Source organism: Boleophthalmus pectinirostris, unplaced genomic scaffold (genome assembly GCF_026225935.1).
Source record: "Boleophthalmus pectinirostris isolate CB_2022bp ecotype Guang Dong unplaced genomic scaffold, ASM2622593v1 HiC_scaffold_7, whole genome shotgun sequence".
Taxonomy (NCBI): domain Eukaryota; kingdom Metazoa; phylum Chordata; class Actinopteri; order Gobiiformes; family Gobiidae; genus Boleophthalmus; species Boleophthalmus pectinirostris.
Window position 1 is genome coordinate 13,252,397 of NW_026571473.1, and position 18,671 is coordinate 13,271,067.

An 18,671-nucleotide genomic window follows, 5' to 3' on the forward strand; every position below is an offset into this window, starting at 1 on the left:
AGGTTTCATCTTCAGTGTACAGCGGAAACAGTGGCCTTAGATGCACCTGTCACTGCTTCTTACATTTGTGGTTTTACATATAGATGGACATAGCATAACTGCATAACTGTTTATTTTTTGGTCAAATTTTTTTTTTTTTAAAGGGACAATATTACTCTGTTTTCTAATCTATGTTATAATGTTGTTTCCTCATCAAGAACATACCTGGAGTTGGGTTTGTTTCATCCACACGTTTGGCATTCAAACCCTTGAAATCTAGATTGAATTCTTCTTTCAAACAGAAAACATGTTGTGTGATAATGCAGGAAGTGTTCCATTGTGTTTTTAAACTGTACACATCATTACTAGAATCATTTGGATGATTTCAGCCCTGGAATTGTCAGTCTCTACTAAATAAAAGGTAAAATGTAGCTGTTAAAGTGAATACTACAGCAACATGACATTTTAACTTTGAGATGTAGACAAACTAATAATAAAAGGTTACTCAAACATATGTGAGCGAAAAAGAAAAAAAAACTCTATGTATGTTTTGAGGAGGTAGGAGATAGAGTCAGTTTTGTGTAATATAGGACCTTTAAATTCTACTCTCCAGGCCCTGTTGCTCTGTAAGCAGATCTGTAAGTCTCATTGGTTCTCTCCTTGGCCAACTAGACAGTTCTTTACAAAACGCAAAGACAAAAAAAACGATGCTATGAGGTTAACAGTGTGTTTATTGCATTGATGAATTTCAGAATGATGAAACATTCCCAACAATCAACAATTTAAAATGCATGGTGAAAAGTGAAAACAGGTATCTAAATTTAAGGTCTCATTTCCAAACCAGACCAAGATTTAGACTTTTTTCGTGACAAACAAGTGTATGCATTCTAGACATGCTGTATCTATGCCCTCCCTTGTAGAGCCTGACCTCTCTGACCCCGGGTTACACACATGCATTTGAACTTTTATTTTGAGAGCTTTATATTAAGGGCTGAGGTCAAAGGTCACACTATCACCCAAAATGGAAAACACACCTGTATGAAAAACCGTTATGAGGCAGTAGCCATTACTATGCTTGTTGCTGGGTAAGCAGCTGAGCCATAAGATTTCCATTGTTGCCAATTTCACAGACAGCAGTTGTTGCAATAAACCACAAGTTACATAATGGTATTGTGCATGGTATGTAGTTATGTTTTACTGTTGGTGAACTTATGTGTCACTGCAATGTTGTAGACTATACATTTACTTTGCTCTAATCCCCCTGCTATAAAACAGTAGGGGGGTCCTATCTGTCTTCTGTACCATAATCCACCCATGTAACTGATAGGAAGAACTGCGTAGGCGTCATAGCTGTTTAAGCAGAGATGAGTCATGAAGACCCTGGAGGCACTGTTGGTCTGAGAGTAAAAGGAGGAAGGCTTGGCATCTTTCAAATCCCACAAAAATGTCAAATGTGCCCACAGCAGCGTCTTGATGAGAGGAAACATCAGAGGTGGGGACGGTCTTAGCAAAACAAGATTCCAAAACAGAACAGGTTGTCTTGGGGATTATTTATTTTCACTTCTGTTTGTTTAACTCTTTGTTTGTTTGTTTGTTTATTGGGAGGGAGGTGTTTGAGAACATTAGAATATGTAATTTAAATGGAAATGTACTGTAAAATGTTTGAAAGTAATTATCATTGTTCAAGTGTTGGTCTGGAAAAGAGGACAGATAGATAAGATTAGGGAAGTTGGAGTTTATAAGTTTACACTACTTCCTACTCCTTTTTGAGCTTAATTGTAATGCAGCACAATATGTACAATCATATTTCATGTTGCTCAAATAAATGAACTGAAAAAAAACCCCAAAAAACTAAAAACGACTGTTATTCTCTCTGCTCTTTTCATACATTTTTCATGTTTAACTTTTTGACATTATGACAATAAAATAAAATAAATAAAGTAGCTGATGATAATAAGCGACAAGTTAAAGACCAGATTTGAACTCGGCCAGTACACTGATGTTCAGTATGTAGATTATGGTACTTCTGTACTTTGTTGCTGATATAAAACCATTGTCTACAGTATTCACCTCACTGTCCTTACTTCAGTGTAACACAAAGATACAGGAGCGGGATCATCAAAGCTTTCTTCTTTCAACTGTGCAGCTTACTCATCTTATCAGAGCATTTAACACATGTGGAAATAGAAGAAAGGAGCCATGAGGCCGGAGCCATTTCTTTAATTGGAACAGTGGGGCAATAAGAGCTTAGCGCACTGTTCTACCGAACATTGCCCACTCATGTTTGGGCGGTTACCAACGCCTAAGCACACAACAAGTTTTAGTGTTTTATAGTTGTCTGGATGTTCAGACTGACCAGCATAGAGACAACACTGAGAGATAACATACCAAGTTAATGAGAGGTAGGACAAATGGGACCAGTTCATATGTACATAGGCTATATATATTCTGTATTTCTAACATAGATTTTTCAGATGTATTGGAAAATTGGATATGATATTAGCATTACAGTTGATTTTCAATTTCTAATAATGCAGTCTTGATGAGATATATTTGTATGACTATATTTTAATATTTTATTTTTACTTGTACATAGTCATTAATATAATTGTGGCTTACTGACACCACTCTCTTTTTTTCTATTTGTTGTGATGTGTGAGTTACAGTGTCCAAATAATTTCCCTTGTGGATCAATAAAGTTTGTCTAAGCTAAGTAAGTCTAAGATCAAACGATTATTTTAAAGTCCTTTGTACGTTTGCTTAGCTTTATAATTGCTATTTGAATATGTAAAATGGCCCAAAATACTCCCAAATACCACCTACTTTTCCAATTCTTATATTGTATGAACTGTCAAAGTCAACTTAACTAGTTTTGTCGTATTCAAGTTCATTGCAAATTAGCTGTTAACCACCACAGTAGACACTAAAGCAACTGCTGTGTCTGTCAAGTTGAATGATGGTTATAGGGGGCAATAAAACCAGAAATAAGGCTGGAATAAGTCCACCCGAGTCATGGCATTTCACATTTTAACTGGGGTCAAATGAACCAAGGCTTCCGACCAAGGCCCTGTTCTTAATGGTTGTTAACCTTGACCACATGTCTCTGGATGTTCCGTGTATATCTCCCTCCCTCTGTATTTTTATCTGATGTGGATGCAGTTATCTGCTTTGGTGTAGAGTAACAGCCAGCCAGTGAGTGCCCTTCATCACTTCATTTGGACCATGCTCCAGTGAAAATCTAGAAATCATCTGGGTTGTTTTGTACCAGCATGGGTTTCATCTTCCTGTGTATTGGCACCATTTTAGACTTAGTTGTGTATTGGCAAAGATTGCAAGAAGAGAAAGATTGCATTTATTTCAGCACTAAGAAGCAACTGTGGTGTTTGGGTATGACATTTCTTAAGCTTAGACTTGGACAAACTTTATAGATCCACAAGGGAAATTATTTGGACACAGTAGCTCACATATCACAATATATTATAAAGACTAAGAGCAGAAATATAAATTGCAATAATACATTCAAAATAAGTAGCATAAATAACAAGAGACCAGTATCAAATAAGGCATACTTATATAAATGTTTATGTACAAGTATAAATAAAAATATAGAAATATAGTAATACAAATATATCTCTCAGGTATATACAAGAGGTCATAACAAGAAAGAGAGCAAAGATGAAATAGTGACTGACATGACAGAAGGTTATCTATTACATAAGGGTGATATGTCATACAGTTTTATGGCGTATGCTAATTTGAGTACTTTTCACCATTCAAAACATATAGTATTTTGTTTTGGATTATTAATTGCTATGGCAATGGTTCTAGTTTTTCATCACTCCGTGGATAGCCACACAAACACACACGGGGAGATAACATGAAGTGGCTGCAGGAGACACTTAGTCTGTGGAAGTCTTGTCTATCTCATGTAGTGACTCATCCCTAAAGTTTAAAGTGCGTATGTACAGATATTTATGTTCTTTTAATTATTACTTAATTCACTGAAGCCACTTAAATCTTTGTCATTGTTTTACATCTGTTAAGTGGGAGTTCATTTAAAAAATGTTAAGAAGAAAAGTACAAAGATACATAAAGTAGAAATGAGTTCTAAAAATACCTCTATCTGTGTCAACACAGAAACTTTCATTCAAAATGCAGGGACAATATGCACAAGGATGACATTTCTCTGTCACTTTAAACCTCGAGGTGTTATAATTTATTTATATTAGTCTAATCATCACTATTATAGTTGGCCCTAGTAAACATTATGGTTGCTAAGTAACAGCTATGGAAGTATCTCTAGGTATGTCATATCTGGTGCCTGTGTGCAACCAGGAAGTAAAATGGCAAACAAAATTTTGTTAAGTCAAATCAAGTCAAATATGCACTTTATCTAATTCAAGGCCTATATATATATATATATATATATATATATATATATATATATATATATATATATATATATATATATATGTGTGTGTGTGTGTGTGTGTGTGTGTGTATATATATATGTGTATGTGTGTGTGTACATATACACACACACACACACATATATATATACTGTAGACTGTACATTGTAGTACGGAAATGGCAGCAGGTCAGATTAGGGACCTTTTTAAAGAAACAGACCAGGACAAACAGTCTAAACCCTGTGAGCACAGAGGGGCAGAGGGGCAGGGGGCACTTCATATATGGACACTCTTTACCCTGGGGTACTTCTTTGGCCCCCCAGAGGCCTGCACCGTCCTGCTTTAGCTGCAGCCATCAAAGCCAGGGTAAACCTCCGGAATGTGGGGAGGTGTCTCTGGGAGTGTCCATATGAAGAAGAGACTAATACAGAACATTGCCCTCTCTCTAAAAATATCTCCCTTCAATTCCATTCATAATTCACAGAGGGATGTCAACAGTATTCGGTTAATTGATGACTGTGATGATTCAGGTCACAATATAATCGTAAGAACAAAAAATACATATACATAATTGTGACTGTTTTAGAAGCAACATTTTCAAAACTCTATATATAGTCCAAACAAGTAATTGTAACTTGACTTTATTTCATATGAGGATTTGATTTCTAAAAGCTGTTCACATACTAGACGAACTATAACGTTAAAACGTGTATAAAAGGAAAAAAAAGTATTATACTGTTGTTTGATGTAAATATTCATGAATAGTTCAATAGTTCAATCATTATTTCTTCTCGCAAACATTTGAAATTATTACCACCAATCAAAAATAAAGGCATTCATTAGTAGGGATGCACCAATCCAGTTTCGATACTATAGCTTTAAGTATGTGCTAGTACTCGATACCAACTTATGCAGAGACTGAAAACAGCATGTATTTTCTTAAAACAAGGTTAACATAAGACAAAATAGATCCAAATGTGTTATGTAGCTGTTATTTATCCCTCAAGTAACTGATGAACAGACTTTAGAGAGACTTATTATATTATCAGACATTCTTGGCTGACTACAACCAGGAAACAGTCTTAGCACATGTATATGTTCAACCAAGATAGTGCCTGAACCAATATTTGGAAACGGATATACAATCAAGCAGATTTTTCAGTATCTGCAACAATATCCAATGACAGTTTTGGATCATGCGTCCCTGAAATGCAGTCTAGGTCTAGGTCAGAAGTTCAACCTGTTCTGAAATATTATTCGGTCACAACAAGGGTCACCCAAAATACTGGACATATTTGCCCGCACTGACCGCTTCATTAGAAAAGACTCTCAAGTGACCACAGCCACTTTTCAAATTAACCAGCATCAGACGGAAACACGTCAACTGGCTCACACAATCATATCAGATATTCAACACGTTTATTTTTCCCTCTTGAACCTCAACTTTACCCTGTTTATGGTGACAACAAATACAGCATAATCCAGGTCGGCATCAAATTATCAGCAGCAGTGTTCTCTCAGCAGTGTCAGGCACGTAATAATGTTTTTGTTTAGATGGGGTTAAACTGGGGTTACTATGTGTTTGTGCCAGAATATACCAGAAATAGGTGTCGGGAAAAAATTCACACTACAAGATATCGCAAGTCAAAATTGTGAAAAATTATCTTGTGATTTTTTATTTTATTTTTTTCATGTGTTTTTCATATGTTCTTATTTGGTTCGAACAAACAAGGGGTAAGCACTGGTAGGGTGCAGATTTTTGAGAAGATGTAGTTCCAAAAGTAAGGGCTATACAATAATGACAAAAATAGAAAATTAAAAAGTGAGACTAAAATTGTGAACTGAACTGCACAATTTAATTATTATGAATTTGCTCAAAATCATGTCTTGTCTTGTGAACCTGAACTCGTGTCACTTGGTAATTGAGTCTTTTTCCATCCCTAACCAGAATATACCTGTATTACATAAGAACATATATATAAATCTCCTAATCTCCTATAGCTATGGTTTAACATGACTTGTAAACACAGCACCATTTGGACAGGCATAACACATACACACATGTGGCACAGTTGGAGTCCACAGCCTCTCTAATCCTTCACACAACTCAACAACCTCCTCAAATATAACTGTAGAACATACACTTAATGACATTTTCCATTTTACAAAGTGACCTAAAGCAAATTTGTGTTTGTTTTTTTTAAAGGTGCACTATGCAATTTTTTGGTTGGGAGTCTGTCATGTGCTTGTTTCTTCGTATATGGAACTGCTCTGCCTGGAATGTTCCACAGTATGACATTAAAAAGCTCTGCCTCACATTTATTCAATTACTGGTGTTTTTTTAGCTCCAGAATATCTAGAAAAACATTCTGACTATGAGCGGGGTTGCCTCTCCACAGGCTCCTGTAACTTGGTCTGGTTTAGGCTTCATGATGATAGAAAGGATTAATATCATACTGTGAAACATTCCAGACAAATCAATAACATCTCCACAGAGAAAAGAATTTCTCCACCAAAAAAGTGACACAATGCACCTTCAAATTAGAACAGATCTGCATCTATAATGAGCAGGGTCAGTCTTGTACAGTGGCTTCTACAATGATAGACTGAATCAAGCCTATCAAATAAAACCAGTGATAAAAATAATTTGTCATTGATTTATTGGTAAGTCCAAGACTATTTAAAGACTACATAAGCAACAATAAATCAGAAGGGCCAGTCGTGTAACTTGACAAGTGCTACCTTGCACTGGTGTAACAGATATGGAGGGAAAAAGAGGTGTTAGAATTCAAAACATGGTCATTATGCAAATTTTGCAAAGCTTAAAAACAAATAATTAGTTGACCTAATGAGAGGGTGATATAAGTAGACTGTTATAGGAGTCACTCTTAATTATCTTAAACATTTTAATAAACTATAGATAAATTATGTCTTTTTAACAATTAAATTAAATGAAGTCTTAATGAAAAAAAAGTCATGCATTGTCAGTTACATTAGGACTGGGTTTGTGCAAAATATTTTATAAGAATATCTGATCATGCAATTAAGCCTACAGAATAATTACAATGAGGAATGTTGCCATGGTGATTAACAAATTAAAAAAAAAGTCCTATCTTTTGCATGGTGAAAAGTCTTCAGAATGTCAAAAATAACAAAAAGCTGAAACAAATGATCATGCATATATCACTAATAGCAACATGCCTGGTTGCAAAAGGCTGTAGTTAACTTTACTTTATAAAAATTTTAAATGGGCTCACCCTTGGTAACCGGTCACATTTGCAATGACCAAAAGCGTCTTCTCCTTCCCTCCCATGTTTCTCATGGGTGTGATGGAGCCTTGTTCGCTCTTCGTCGGTCTGATGGTGTTTAGATCCTATCCCTGGATGCTTGGTCCTCCTGTTTCAAGATCAGCCAGTGTAACAGACAGTGAGACAGTCAACTCAATGTAAGCTCTGGCTGCTTGTGTCTCTCACAGCAGACATCCAGAGATAAGCAGGGGAGAGGGGCGGGCAGGGGGACAGGGGGGCAGAGGGGCAGAGGGGTGGACTGTGTGTGGGGGTTATCTGCTCTGGGACCCTGGGACCACGAGCAGGGACAGAGTGGAGGAAGTGTTCCAGGGAATGTGGCTTGTTATAGAGGAACGGGAGGAATGCCCCAGCGCTGTGTGCGTCTGTGTGTGCGTGTGTCTGAGTGCATGTGTGCGTGTCTGTGTGCGTGTGCGTGCGTGTGTCTGTGTGTGTGTGTCTGTGTGTGCATGTGTGTGCGAGAATAGGGATGAAAGAGCGAGAGGGGGAGCAGATACAGGAGGACTTCATTAAATACTATGTGGTCGACTTATATTTATGGTTGTTGTAGCATTTAAATTCAGTTCAAGGGCACTGAACATACGGTATATGAAACCTACTATCATGAAAATGTCTCATGGTTTACGGTTTATGCCATTCACTCTTAAGAATCATAAAATACTTTCATTTTTATGACAACTCAAATTTGTGTAGGGCTGGACGATATGCCTAAATGTTTTTCTGTCATTTTGAGCAATCTGGATTTTTTATTTTGTATTAAAGAGAAATAAAGTGGGCGTCAGTATTCACCATTTAGACTCATTGCTATTTAAAACAAAAAAATAGTCCACACCTGTTGAAGACCGGTTGTGGACCAATATAATACATAAAGCAGGCGTGTCCAAACTATGGCCCTTGGGCCAAATGAGGCCCTCAGACAAATTTTTCTTGGCCCCCAGGCTTCCAGTTGAATTGACCCAAATTACCTTGCATCAATAAAAAAAATTACTTTTTAATGTAAGTTTTTTGAAAATCTGCCTTGATAAAGTTAATATTTAATATTTAGTGTGTGTTTTTAAGGATCTCAGCATGAATAAAAACTGATGGCTCATTCTAACGTGTTAAACATGCACATATTTCAATTATTCTCTGTATTGAGAACCAGTCTATCAGCCCTCTGCTTAGTCTGTGTTTAGATACGTGGCCCTTGATGAAAAAAGTTTGGATACCCCTGACATAAAGAGACTGGGGATGTGTGTTATATTATTATATTATATTTTGTTTAAGATTTTTAATTTAAGTCACTATACTTTAATTTACTTATTGATAGAGTAATCCATTATAACTATGTATTAGGTTAATAATAATAGTTAGATTGAATACTACAAATCTATTGGCAAGAGGTCTGAGGCAATATATTATTTAAGTGATATTCTGACAGCTCTACTACACAGTACTATACATTACAAAGCACATTCATTAAAAGTATTCCCTACAGTATATTATCTGAATAACAGTTAATTCAAATACAGGTGCAATAGCGGTTTTCATCATCACAACAAAATAAATCATCTCACCTGTTGTAGTTCCAACCAAGTCAGTTCTTTATGTACAGACTGTTAGAATAAAACATATATAGGACTTTTCCAGACACTCAAAGATGCTTTACAGAGCAGACTGACTGAAGAGAGGCTGCCAATCTGCACCATCGGCCCCTTCGACCATCACTCACGCACATACCACTTCATACTAGACAATGTGGGTGAAGTGCCTTGCCTAAGGACACGACTGGCGCCAAACTGTGGCACCTGATTTTCCCAGCGGTCTCCCATCCAAGTACTAACCAGGCCTGGCCTTGCCTAGCTTCTGAGATCTGATGGGATCAGGCTTTGACAAGCTTGTACGGCCACAAAATAAAGCTCAGATTAAGTCTAACTTGAGTAACAGAGCTTTAAACATAGTAGTGCTTCCAGGTTCAAAGTATCAATATACCCACGGAACTATCTAGAACGACCAAACATGGGCATTGCATGGCCACGTTTCTCCTCTCTGCCTCACGCTGTTGGAGGATTATCCCATTATCATGTATTGTGTTTGACCTGTCTCCTCTGCTGTTCTCCTGACCTCCACATATCTGAGCCCTCTCTCACTCATCTGAGCAGCGCCCCTCTGTCCCTGCACCTTCACTCTCTCTTAGCGTTAATTGACCAAACTGTTGCATGTTGCCGTAGGGTTTAACAGTGCTTTACATAGGTCCCTGAGAGTCGCCTCGTGCCAAATGTTTGTATTCCACTCCTGCTATATATAACTCATCCTAAATTAGATTATATTGGGACATTGTTTGTCAAAGCTAAGATTGTGCCACTATACCGTATCCATATAAAGAAACTGTTCTGGCGGTGTGTATGCTTCCGGCTTGTCTCTGTTGAGATGTTGTTGCTTTGACTGGAATGTTCCATAGTATAGCATTAAACTTATCTGTCTAACATTTGTTACATATATACCTTGAAAAAAATGCTTTCTTCTTGAGAGTGACGTCTCCTCTCCACAGATCTGACATGTAATTTGTATAATACAACATTAACATAATCGACAAAGCAATAACATCACCAAAAAAACAAGCAGGTGGTATATTCTCCCTCAGAAAAAATATTCAGAGCATCTTTAAGTCAACAAGAAGTAAAAGAAATGTTGCTCAAAACAAAATCAAGGGGAAAATGGGCTGATTTGGAATGGAGATCAACAGTGGTCGCCCACCTCCTGGTTCCAAAGGTAAATTTCCCATACATTTTTCCCATAGACATAGAACAATAAATACTAAAATTTTGCAAGCTTGCTCAGGGCTAATCAGCTACATGGTAATAATGACCACAACACCTATAATTTTATTTAAAAACTGTTTCTTCAAATTTATAAACCCACAAAGTAATTAAAACACTTTGCAGAATCTTGTGTTTTAAACTGTCTTTTTTAACTTAAAACGGCCGACCGCGTTATAGATATTGGTTTATCCTGTAGCTGCTCACCGTCCGCGATGCCTTTGAAATCTTAATATTTGAATGTTCCGAAATGGAAAATTTACATCCGAAACCAGAGAGGACTTCAAAGTGGATGGAACTACTGAGATGGGAATAATTCATCTCCGAGTGATTTGGTCTTAGACAAAAATATTAACCATTGTAAATAGATCATTTCCTCATACTCTAGAATAAGTCATTGTGGTTGTTTCATTTGTGGAGACTTTATTTATGGAAGTTTTGTAAGTCCATAAGTATGTTCACCAACAATAATACTTTAGGCAACAGCGTCATAACTGTGATAAGATAAGCTGTTCCACTCAGGACACTGGGCTTCCAAAGAAGTGTGGCTCTGTCCAACACAGAAACACAGGGAGCATTCAGGAGATAAGGCATTTAAACAACTGAACAACACAAGCTTTTAAATGTCTAAAGGTAATGATCTAATACAGTAAGCTTATTTTTAAAAGGACAGTAATTTACATGGGTCCTTTGTGTCACCTTTTGCTAAATATTTGTATTCTATTCCTGTTATATATGCATTATTCAGTTGATAAGGCATCTAAACAACTGATCAAGTCTGTGGTAAATTACTCAATATTGTATTTCTAGACAGACGTGGTCATTAAAAAAATAGTTGCATTTTGATTTGGTTCATTTTTACCTTTTTTATGAATGGATGTCCTAAAAAGTCAACTCAAGAAAATTACAAACAGAGGATACATTGACATAAATGACAAATAATAAGAGATCGTTAAATATATAAATATATATATAAACTTATAATTAGAGCAAACCAGACGGAGGCCAAAACTTCAGAGTCATAGCTTCACAGTCCAGCCATTTGTTTGTGCTCCAAAAGGTTCAGAAAAACATTCAGTTTGAAGTGGGGTTCATTTAAGTCAAATGTTTTAGGTAAAAAAAAAATGATTCAATGTAACATTCAACTACACTATGTAAGCAGACAGTTCTAAACTAAACTAAACTAGATTTCTTATTTTCTAAAATCTTATATGCCATGTCATCTGAGCTACCAAATAATCAGCTTACCTCTGTGTTACATGCAATAAATAAATTAACACCACAGTTGAATGGTGAATAGAAACTACACACTCTACTAAAAATAAGTGTAATGTGTTTATGCAACACGTGGTTATGTCATGCAGCCCACTTTTTAACAGTGTTTAGTTTACAATATAACTGATCTCAGAAACAGCCGGGACAGTTTAACAGCTTTGTTTATCGTAAAGTATTTTCATTCCAAAATGCCTCATAAAGCGCCTGGTACAGCTTTATTAGAGATATCATGTACCATTGGACATGTGAATCGTTGAGATGTTGAGTTGACATTTTCGTATTATTATGATTGCCAGTAAATATCTTATTCCTATTCTTAATTTAGAGTTTATTCATACTTTGCAGTGAGACAGCATATTCCTTCATTTGTCCAGGAGTAATTCAATGTTGAGAAGGTTTCATCTGTGATCATCTGTCATTTTCAACTGATGAAACTGGCTGGCTAGGAGGTCCAAGCCAGTTCCAGTTCCATGAACCAAGTCCAGATGATCACAGATGAGACCTTCCCTACATTTATATACTTTGCAGTTATAACACACTGGGAATATTCTAGCTACATGTATTTCTATGGTGCTATGTTCAGCAGTTACCATGAAGACACAATGCACACATAAGCAAACACTGTCAAAAAAGTTTTAAGATCAAACTCAGCAACAATTTTTGAGGCGTTTGGTGTTCAACAATGAAGGTGAGAATAACTAACTGAAAAGCTATTGGCTAATGCTAGAAAAATATTGTATAACATTTTTATGCATTATGAATAATACAAAATACAATAGATCAACTAGAGAGATTGATCAAAATGAGGAAAGAAAGCAGAGATATCACGTAGCCTAACTAATAGATAGTTACTGAAACTAGTATTGATACTAATTTTTTTTGTGTTTTAATATTGATACTGAAACCACTAAATAATGTATCCTATATCAGAGCTGTCACGTGGTACTATTTAAGATACAACTATTACTTTGTGTGGAAAATGTGTTTGTACAGTACATAGCATGTTTCTTATCTTTGTGAAACTGAAATTTGTAGCAAACATTTTCCTTTCTATCGGAGGGTCCATCAAATGCTGGTCACCGTGGAGATATTATTACTTTGTCTGGAAAGTTTCACAGTATAATATTAATCTTTTCTATCATCATGGAGATCAAACCAAACCAAGTTACATGTTAGATCAATGAAGAGGCAACCCTGCTCACCATCAGAATGCCTGTTATAATAGATATTTTTTTAGCTATAATAAGCCCATGTAATTTAAATGTAAGTTAAAGCTGTTTAATGTCATACTGTGGAACATTCCAGGCAGAGCAATGACATCTCCATAGAAACAAGTAGGTGACAGACCCCAAACCAAACCAAAAAGTTACAGAGTGTACCTTTAATAACTCAAGTTTGAAATGTTAGCATCATGAACCCACTACTGTAGAGATGTACTGGCTCACTTGACACACAATTCCAGGCCTGTGTATAATCTTACCTGGAATCTCAAACAGGAGGCTGGATTCCTTGATGATCCCTGAGAAGGTCACAGCTGCCGGGGAATACAATGGGGCCAACAGGCTTCCCACCACCACAGACACACGGGAGCTGGACAGAGAGAGGAACTAGATGACATGTCTGTTACTGTCTGCATGTGTCACTATCTGATGTACATTCTTATGGTATTAAAGTTATGGCCAAGTGATGATGAAATTTGCTCATAAAAAAGTATAACTGAATCATGAATAGGTAATATGTAAAAATATAGTAGTAGACATTTCGTCATATTGGTGGTGCCTCAAAGTTAGTCCTCTATATTTTTAGTCTTCTTATTAAAGGACATATGACTAAGGCTTTGATTATTCTCAAATTTTGACTTAATTTGGTGGGATAATATCTGTTGTAAATATAAATTATAGTTTTATAACAAGAAACAAGAAACAATTTGCAAAGAAAAGTTGAGAATTACAGTAAGTGCAGAGTTCTACTTTAAGGAGAATTCTGTCTAAAAGTTCGGCATAATTTATAGAAACAATTTTTTTCAAAATGTTCTTATATTTTAATTTGTCAAACAATAATCTCTGTGTACATTAGCATTTTGGCCCAGTGTACTACGTGTTTTTTTTATGGAATTCTCTAGCGTGATGTCATAATTTCCAATCAAAAGGTACACATTTAAACCTGCCTAACTGCCAAACTGGGATTATTTATTTATTTATTTACTTTGTTAATCTTAAATATAACAATCTTAAGTGTGTTTTAGTGAAATGAGCAGTCCACCCTTAAAATCTTCCAGAGGTTATCAAGTTTGAGAAGCAATATATTCATGTGAATCTGTGGATGTTTATAAAAAATGTAATATCCAATAACTATATTTAGTTTTGTTTTAGTATATGACATTCATATATTTTAACATATTGAATTTCGCCCTTAAATCTCCAGCACAAGCCAATATTTTGTTTTGGGTGATCTTCAGCCTAAAAATACCCATAAAGGCTTATCGGCCATTGGTTGTTCTGGATTCTAAAAATCAATATTTATTGTTTTTGACATTTCACTTCTGTTATTTTAGCATAAATCGAAATTACTTTGTTTACCAATTTACCTGGGTCAGAAAATACACACAAAAATTAACCATCAAACTTAGTTAGGACAAAATAAATACAATTATGACTCTTACATTTCAATGTATAAAAACAATAAATTTCTAATGAAAAAAAAACATATACTGCCATAAATGTTTTGTTTGTTTGTTTTTTGTTTTTTTAATAAAGATATTGCGTAAGACAACTATGCATTTATAATTTTGCAATTGAGAAGCAACATAAGACAAATTTGCCAAATAAGTCCTGACACGCCACTTGGGTCAGAGGTGATCTCTGAGGTAGTAACATACAGTACATTGTACATAGCGTCCTGTCTGAGTTGGTTTAATTTGGGCAGCTGAATCGCTCCAGATTCTGTATCAAATGCGTAACACAAGATTTAATTGCATCCTGTGGTTGGCGGTCTTCACAAGTAATTGAGGGAGGTATGTATAGGCCCCTTTAACATGCCACTGTGTTGAGCAATTACGGCACAGTCGATATGGATATAGTCACCATACACATTTTGTACATTCAGAAACAGATACAAGCAGATGCTCGTGACTATTAAAGGTGTAGAGGAACTTTGTATTTAAAAATCACAGTATAACATTACCTTTTGAGATGCTAAAGTAGTACCTATGTTGTATGTATTCAGCAAATAACACATTGCCAGAATTAACTGTAATCATAGGCTATACAGAAGTGGACTAAAGGAGCCTAATGACACCCAGTGTTTAGCTCCAGTTAAATGAAGCTCATGATGCTAGCAGTTATAGGCCTGAATTTGGAGCCGAGTTCGATATTAGGAATAGGAATTTATTTACGGACAAAACTGCTAAATAAATTCAATTTGAGCCAGAGTCGAAAGTGCCCCCCATGAACAATTCCTGTTTGAAACACGGCAGCCAACACATTAGCTACGTCCATTCATATATACAGTCAATGATTGTAATTATTACCAATTTTATTATTTTTTATGTATTTTTTATGCAAAACTCTAAAAGTCTGAAAGTTATAAAATGTGCTTATCAGCTCATCGAGGTGAATAATTAGGATGCTCGAAATGCATGAATTAAGTGAGGAATAAGCTTGGACCACTGCAAATTTCTTCAAATAAACTAATTCTGTTTTCTACAGAATTACTGTTTTTTACAGAATTACGGATTTTAAATTTTTTTTAAACCATAAAAATCAGGTGCAGAGCCTTTAAGTTAAATCCATTGTGATCAGGTGGGCTGCCCATACAGTCATGTTTGTGGTTCCTAGTTGTTCTCTGATGATGGACAAATGTTGTGGAATAAATACTTGACCCCAACACTTCTGTTTACTTTATCAAAACTTTTTCCAGCTCCGCCCTTTGCCAGTCCCATATCCACCGTGCGGCTTCATTTGTCACACTTGGCGAAGCTATAAGCAGGCTTTAGGGGGATCCAGACCAATGTTTGTTTAGTAATTTGTGCCAGATCATTTAAGCTGTAGTTCCAGTGTGTTTGACCATGTGTCTATTGCATTTTCAGTGTCCTCCATTGGCACACTAAAGGACAAAGGTAAGATAAGTTAAACAATGTGAAATCCTACTCACGGCTGGGTGCCCCATCCTTGGCCTTCCTCACACTTCTGGTGCTGTGCCCGTGCTGCTTTATCTTCCACTCGTAAATATATCGGAATAACAGATACTGAGCCAGCCCTCCTAGAGCCCTGACAAGACAAATATTAAACATGAAGGTGTGGGATGAGTGTCAATGTCTAATTCTAGGTCACTTCACCACAAGGTTTCAAGAGCAGGTCCATCACTGAGAGTTCGTGTTAATGGGGTAGCAATAGAGTGGTCTAAAATTAAGAGTGGTTGAATTAACAAAATGTATTTTTAGTACAAGTGTAAAATCTGGGGCAAATGTGCAGCTTACTGTTAAAATAATACATGTTAGTGCACACGCATGAAAACTTTAAACAAATATTTGTGACATTTTATATCAAACCTGAATTGAACCTGGAAACTTCTGCATATTGTTACTATGGCAACAACATATAATGCCAGAAAAAAGCTCTCAGCTTTCATTTTGGATTTTTTCCCCCTCCAAACTATAAAATACACTTTTATGTATTTAAAAAGCAGAAAACAATACAGCTAATTCCAAACCATATTGCGCATGGTAATGTGTTAAAAAAAATAGTAATGCCATACTGTGGAACATTCCAGACAAAACTATAGCAATCCAATCCACTTTATTTCTAGCTGTACATCACACTACGCACTGCAGATTTTTTGCATTTGTACCAAAATGACTATGCAATGCTTCTGAATGCCATACCTATTACAGATTAAGAAGATAAATCAGAGCAGTTGGGATATGCCGGTGGCAGTGAAAACAGAGGTTGATTGACAAAATGGCGTTTTAAAATAAGCGATCAAAGATTGCTCAAACATATGAATGTACAAATACACTACAACTTTGGGCGAGTAAATGGTGAGGGGAAACAACTATAACATGGCTTTGAAAAGTAAATTTTGTATAATAGGTCTACTTTAATATAGTAGAACACATAAGGGGAGCAACAGAAATTATGTGCACATGTACTTTTCACGTGAGCCACAGTGAATAGTACTTTTATGTTTTCTTATATCCATCTGGCTGCAGGGTGTGTGGTGGAGTCAGGCTTTCTGTTGATGGACCTTGTTGACAGGGCTCAAAGATGCTGCTGCTAATGGAAATGCCAGGGTCAACTGTGAGGGCATTACACCTCAGAGACTCAGGCCCGCATTAAGTTTCCAAACTCAAAGGGATTTTACAGAAGGGATAAGCTGATGAGGATGGCACTAAAAGCTCAATTTGGGAGATATGTCAAATGCAATCCCTTCTTCACAACAATGCCAACAAAAGTGTCAACCGGATTCCAAAGAAAGTATAACAAATTTGAGAGGCTGCGTATACATGCACATCAGTATCCCGGTTATTAGCCATATCCCGGTTATGTCAGTATTCGGGTTACTGCGTTTACATGCGCACTGAGAAACCGGGATACTCATATCCGTGTATACATGATCAAATGGAGTATCCCGGTTTCTTGACATAATCTTACAAATGCGCAAGTGCAAAAATTAACTTTCATAAACCAGGAAAAATACAAACCGTGAGCTCCTTTAGCATAAAAAGCTAAGGAGCTACGAGATATCCCACAATCCACTGTGCAGATCAAACCAAACAGATTCTTCATTAAAATCTTGTGCATAAATAAACTCAACTTTACAACATATAAACCATAACCACTGTAGAGCCACATCAGCCCGTTTGATAATATAATTTAGATCACATTTGTTTATGTTTTACAGAAACGTCACCGCATCGCTTATTAGCATAAACTGTTAGCGGTGATAAAAACAATTCGCTCCTTTGTGCCGCTGATGCGATCAGCTTCTTTTGTACTAAATGACACGACTCTGTGGATTATGTGTGTTATTTTTATGACAGAAGAGGCGCTAATGATGGTAAATCTGTTCTGTGCGTGTGTTGTATAGGAGATAGTTCATGTTTTATCTTTTCAGCGCTCACACAAGTGCAGGTCGTACGAGTGCAGATTGTACGTGTGCAGGTTTAGCGCAGCTCTTAATTTTACAGTCATTTTACTTGTGTGGTCACTTTATTTATGTTGGTCAATTTATTTATGTCGCTACTGTTGTGGTGAAAAGACTGGAAAGTATCTTTTGGACGCATGCGCACTCAACTTTATGTTGCAGTAACCGGGATACTGCGTATACATGCCATAAGTATCCCGGTTACTATCGGAATAAACCAGCTACAGTAACCCGGTTTCTAATAACCGGGATACTGAAACCGGATTACTGTGTATACATGCACCATGAAGAAACCGGGGTACTCAAAAAACCCGACCATAACCGGGTTATTGATGTGCATGTATATAAGAATGCAATCTACATTCTATCTATCATCTATATAATATACTGTACAGTAAATCATATTGTACTGCCAGTTATTTTATTGCTACAGAACACGTGTAGGCCTATTATATCAATGGGTTTCAGCTTCCTGTTATATATCTCTATATATATCTATAGAGGGCTTTTCCCCATTCAAATGATATTTCTAATTTGCAGCTGATGTCATCAATAATCCCTCGGGGTGTGATGCTAACTGAAAGCACTACTCTGTAAGAATTTTACTAACACTAGACTTAATCTGATCTTAATTTTAACACAATCTGACCAGAGAGATCTGATTTCGTTGGAACTACAACAGGTGAGATGATCTGTGTTCTTAGCTTAACAATTCTCCCATAAATAAAATTAGAGTCATAAAATAGCTATAAGCTATAAGA

The 18,671-nt window shown here is 36.3% G+C and overlaps 1 protein-coding gene and 1 pseudogene across 2 annotated transcripts in view; both read right to left on the reverse strand.

Moving 5' to 3' along the window:
• Positions 1-16,017, reverse strand: part of mylk4b (myosin light chain kinase family, member 4b) — a 46,316-nt gene extending 30,299 nt beyond the window's left edge. Inside the window, exons 1-3 of one of the 2 annotated variants that reach the window (XM_055165015.1) lie at positions 15,919-16,017; positions 13,247-13,356; positions 7,646-7,784 (exon numbers count right to left, since the gene is read on the reverse strand). In XM_055165015.1, the coding sequence (XP_055020990.1) occupies positions 7,646-7,710 (65 nt within the window). In that variant the 5' untranslated portion in view covers positions 7,711-7,784; positions 13,247-13,356; positions 15,919-16,017. The remainder of the gene's footprint in view (positions 1-7,645; positions 7,785-13,246; positions 13,357-15,918) is intronic. The other variant, XM_055165016.1, reaches the window with a different exon arrangement.
• Positions 9,469-9,586, reverse strand: LOC129412201 (5S ribosomal RNA; annotated as a pseudogene).
• Positions 16,018-18,671: the final 2,654 nt, after the last annotated feature.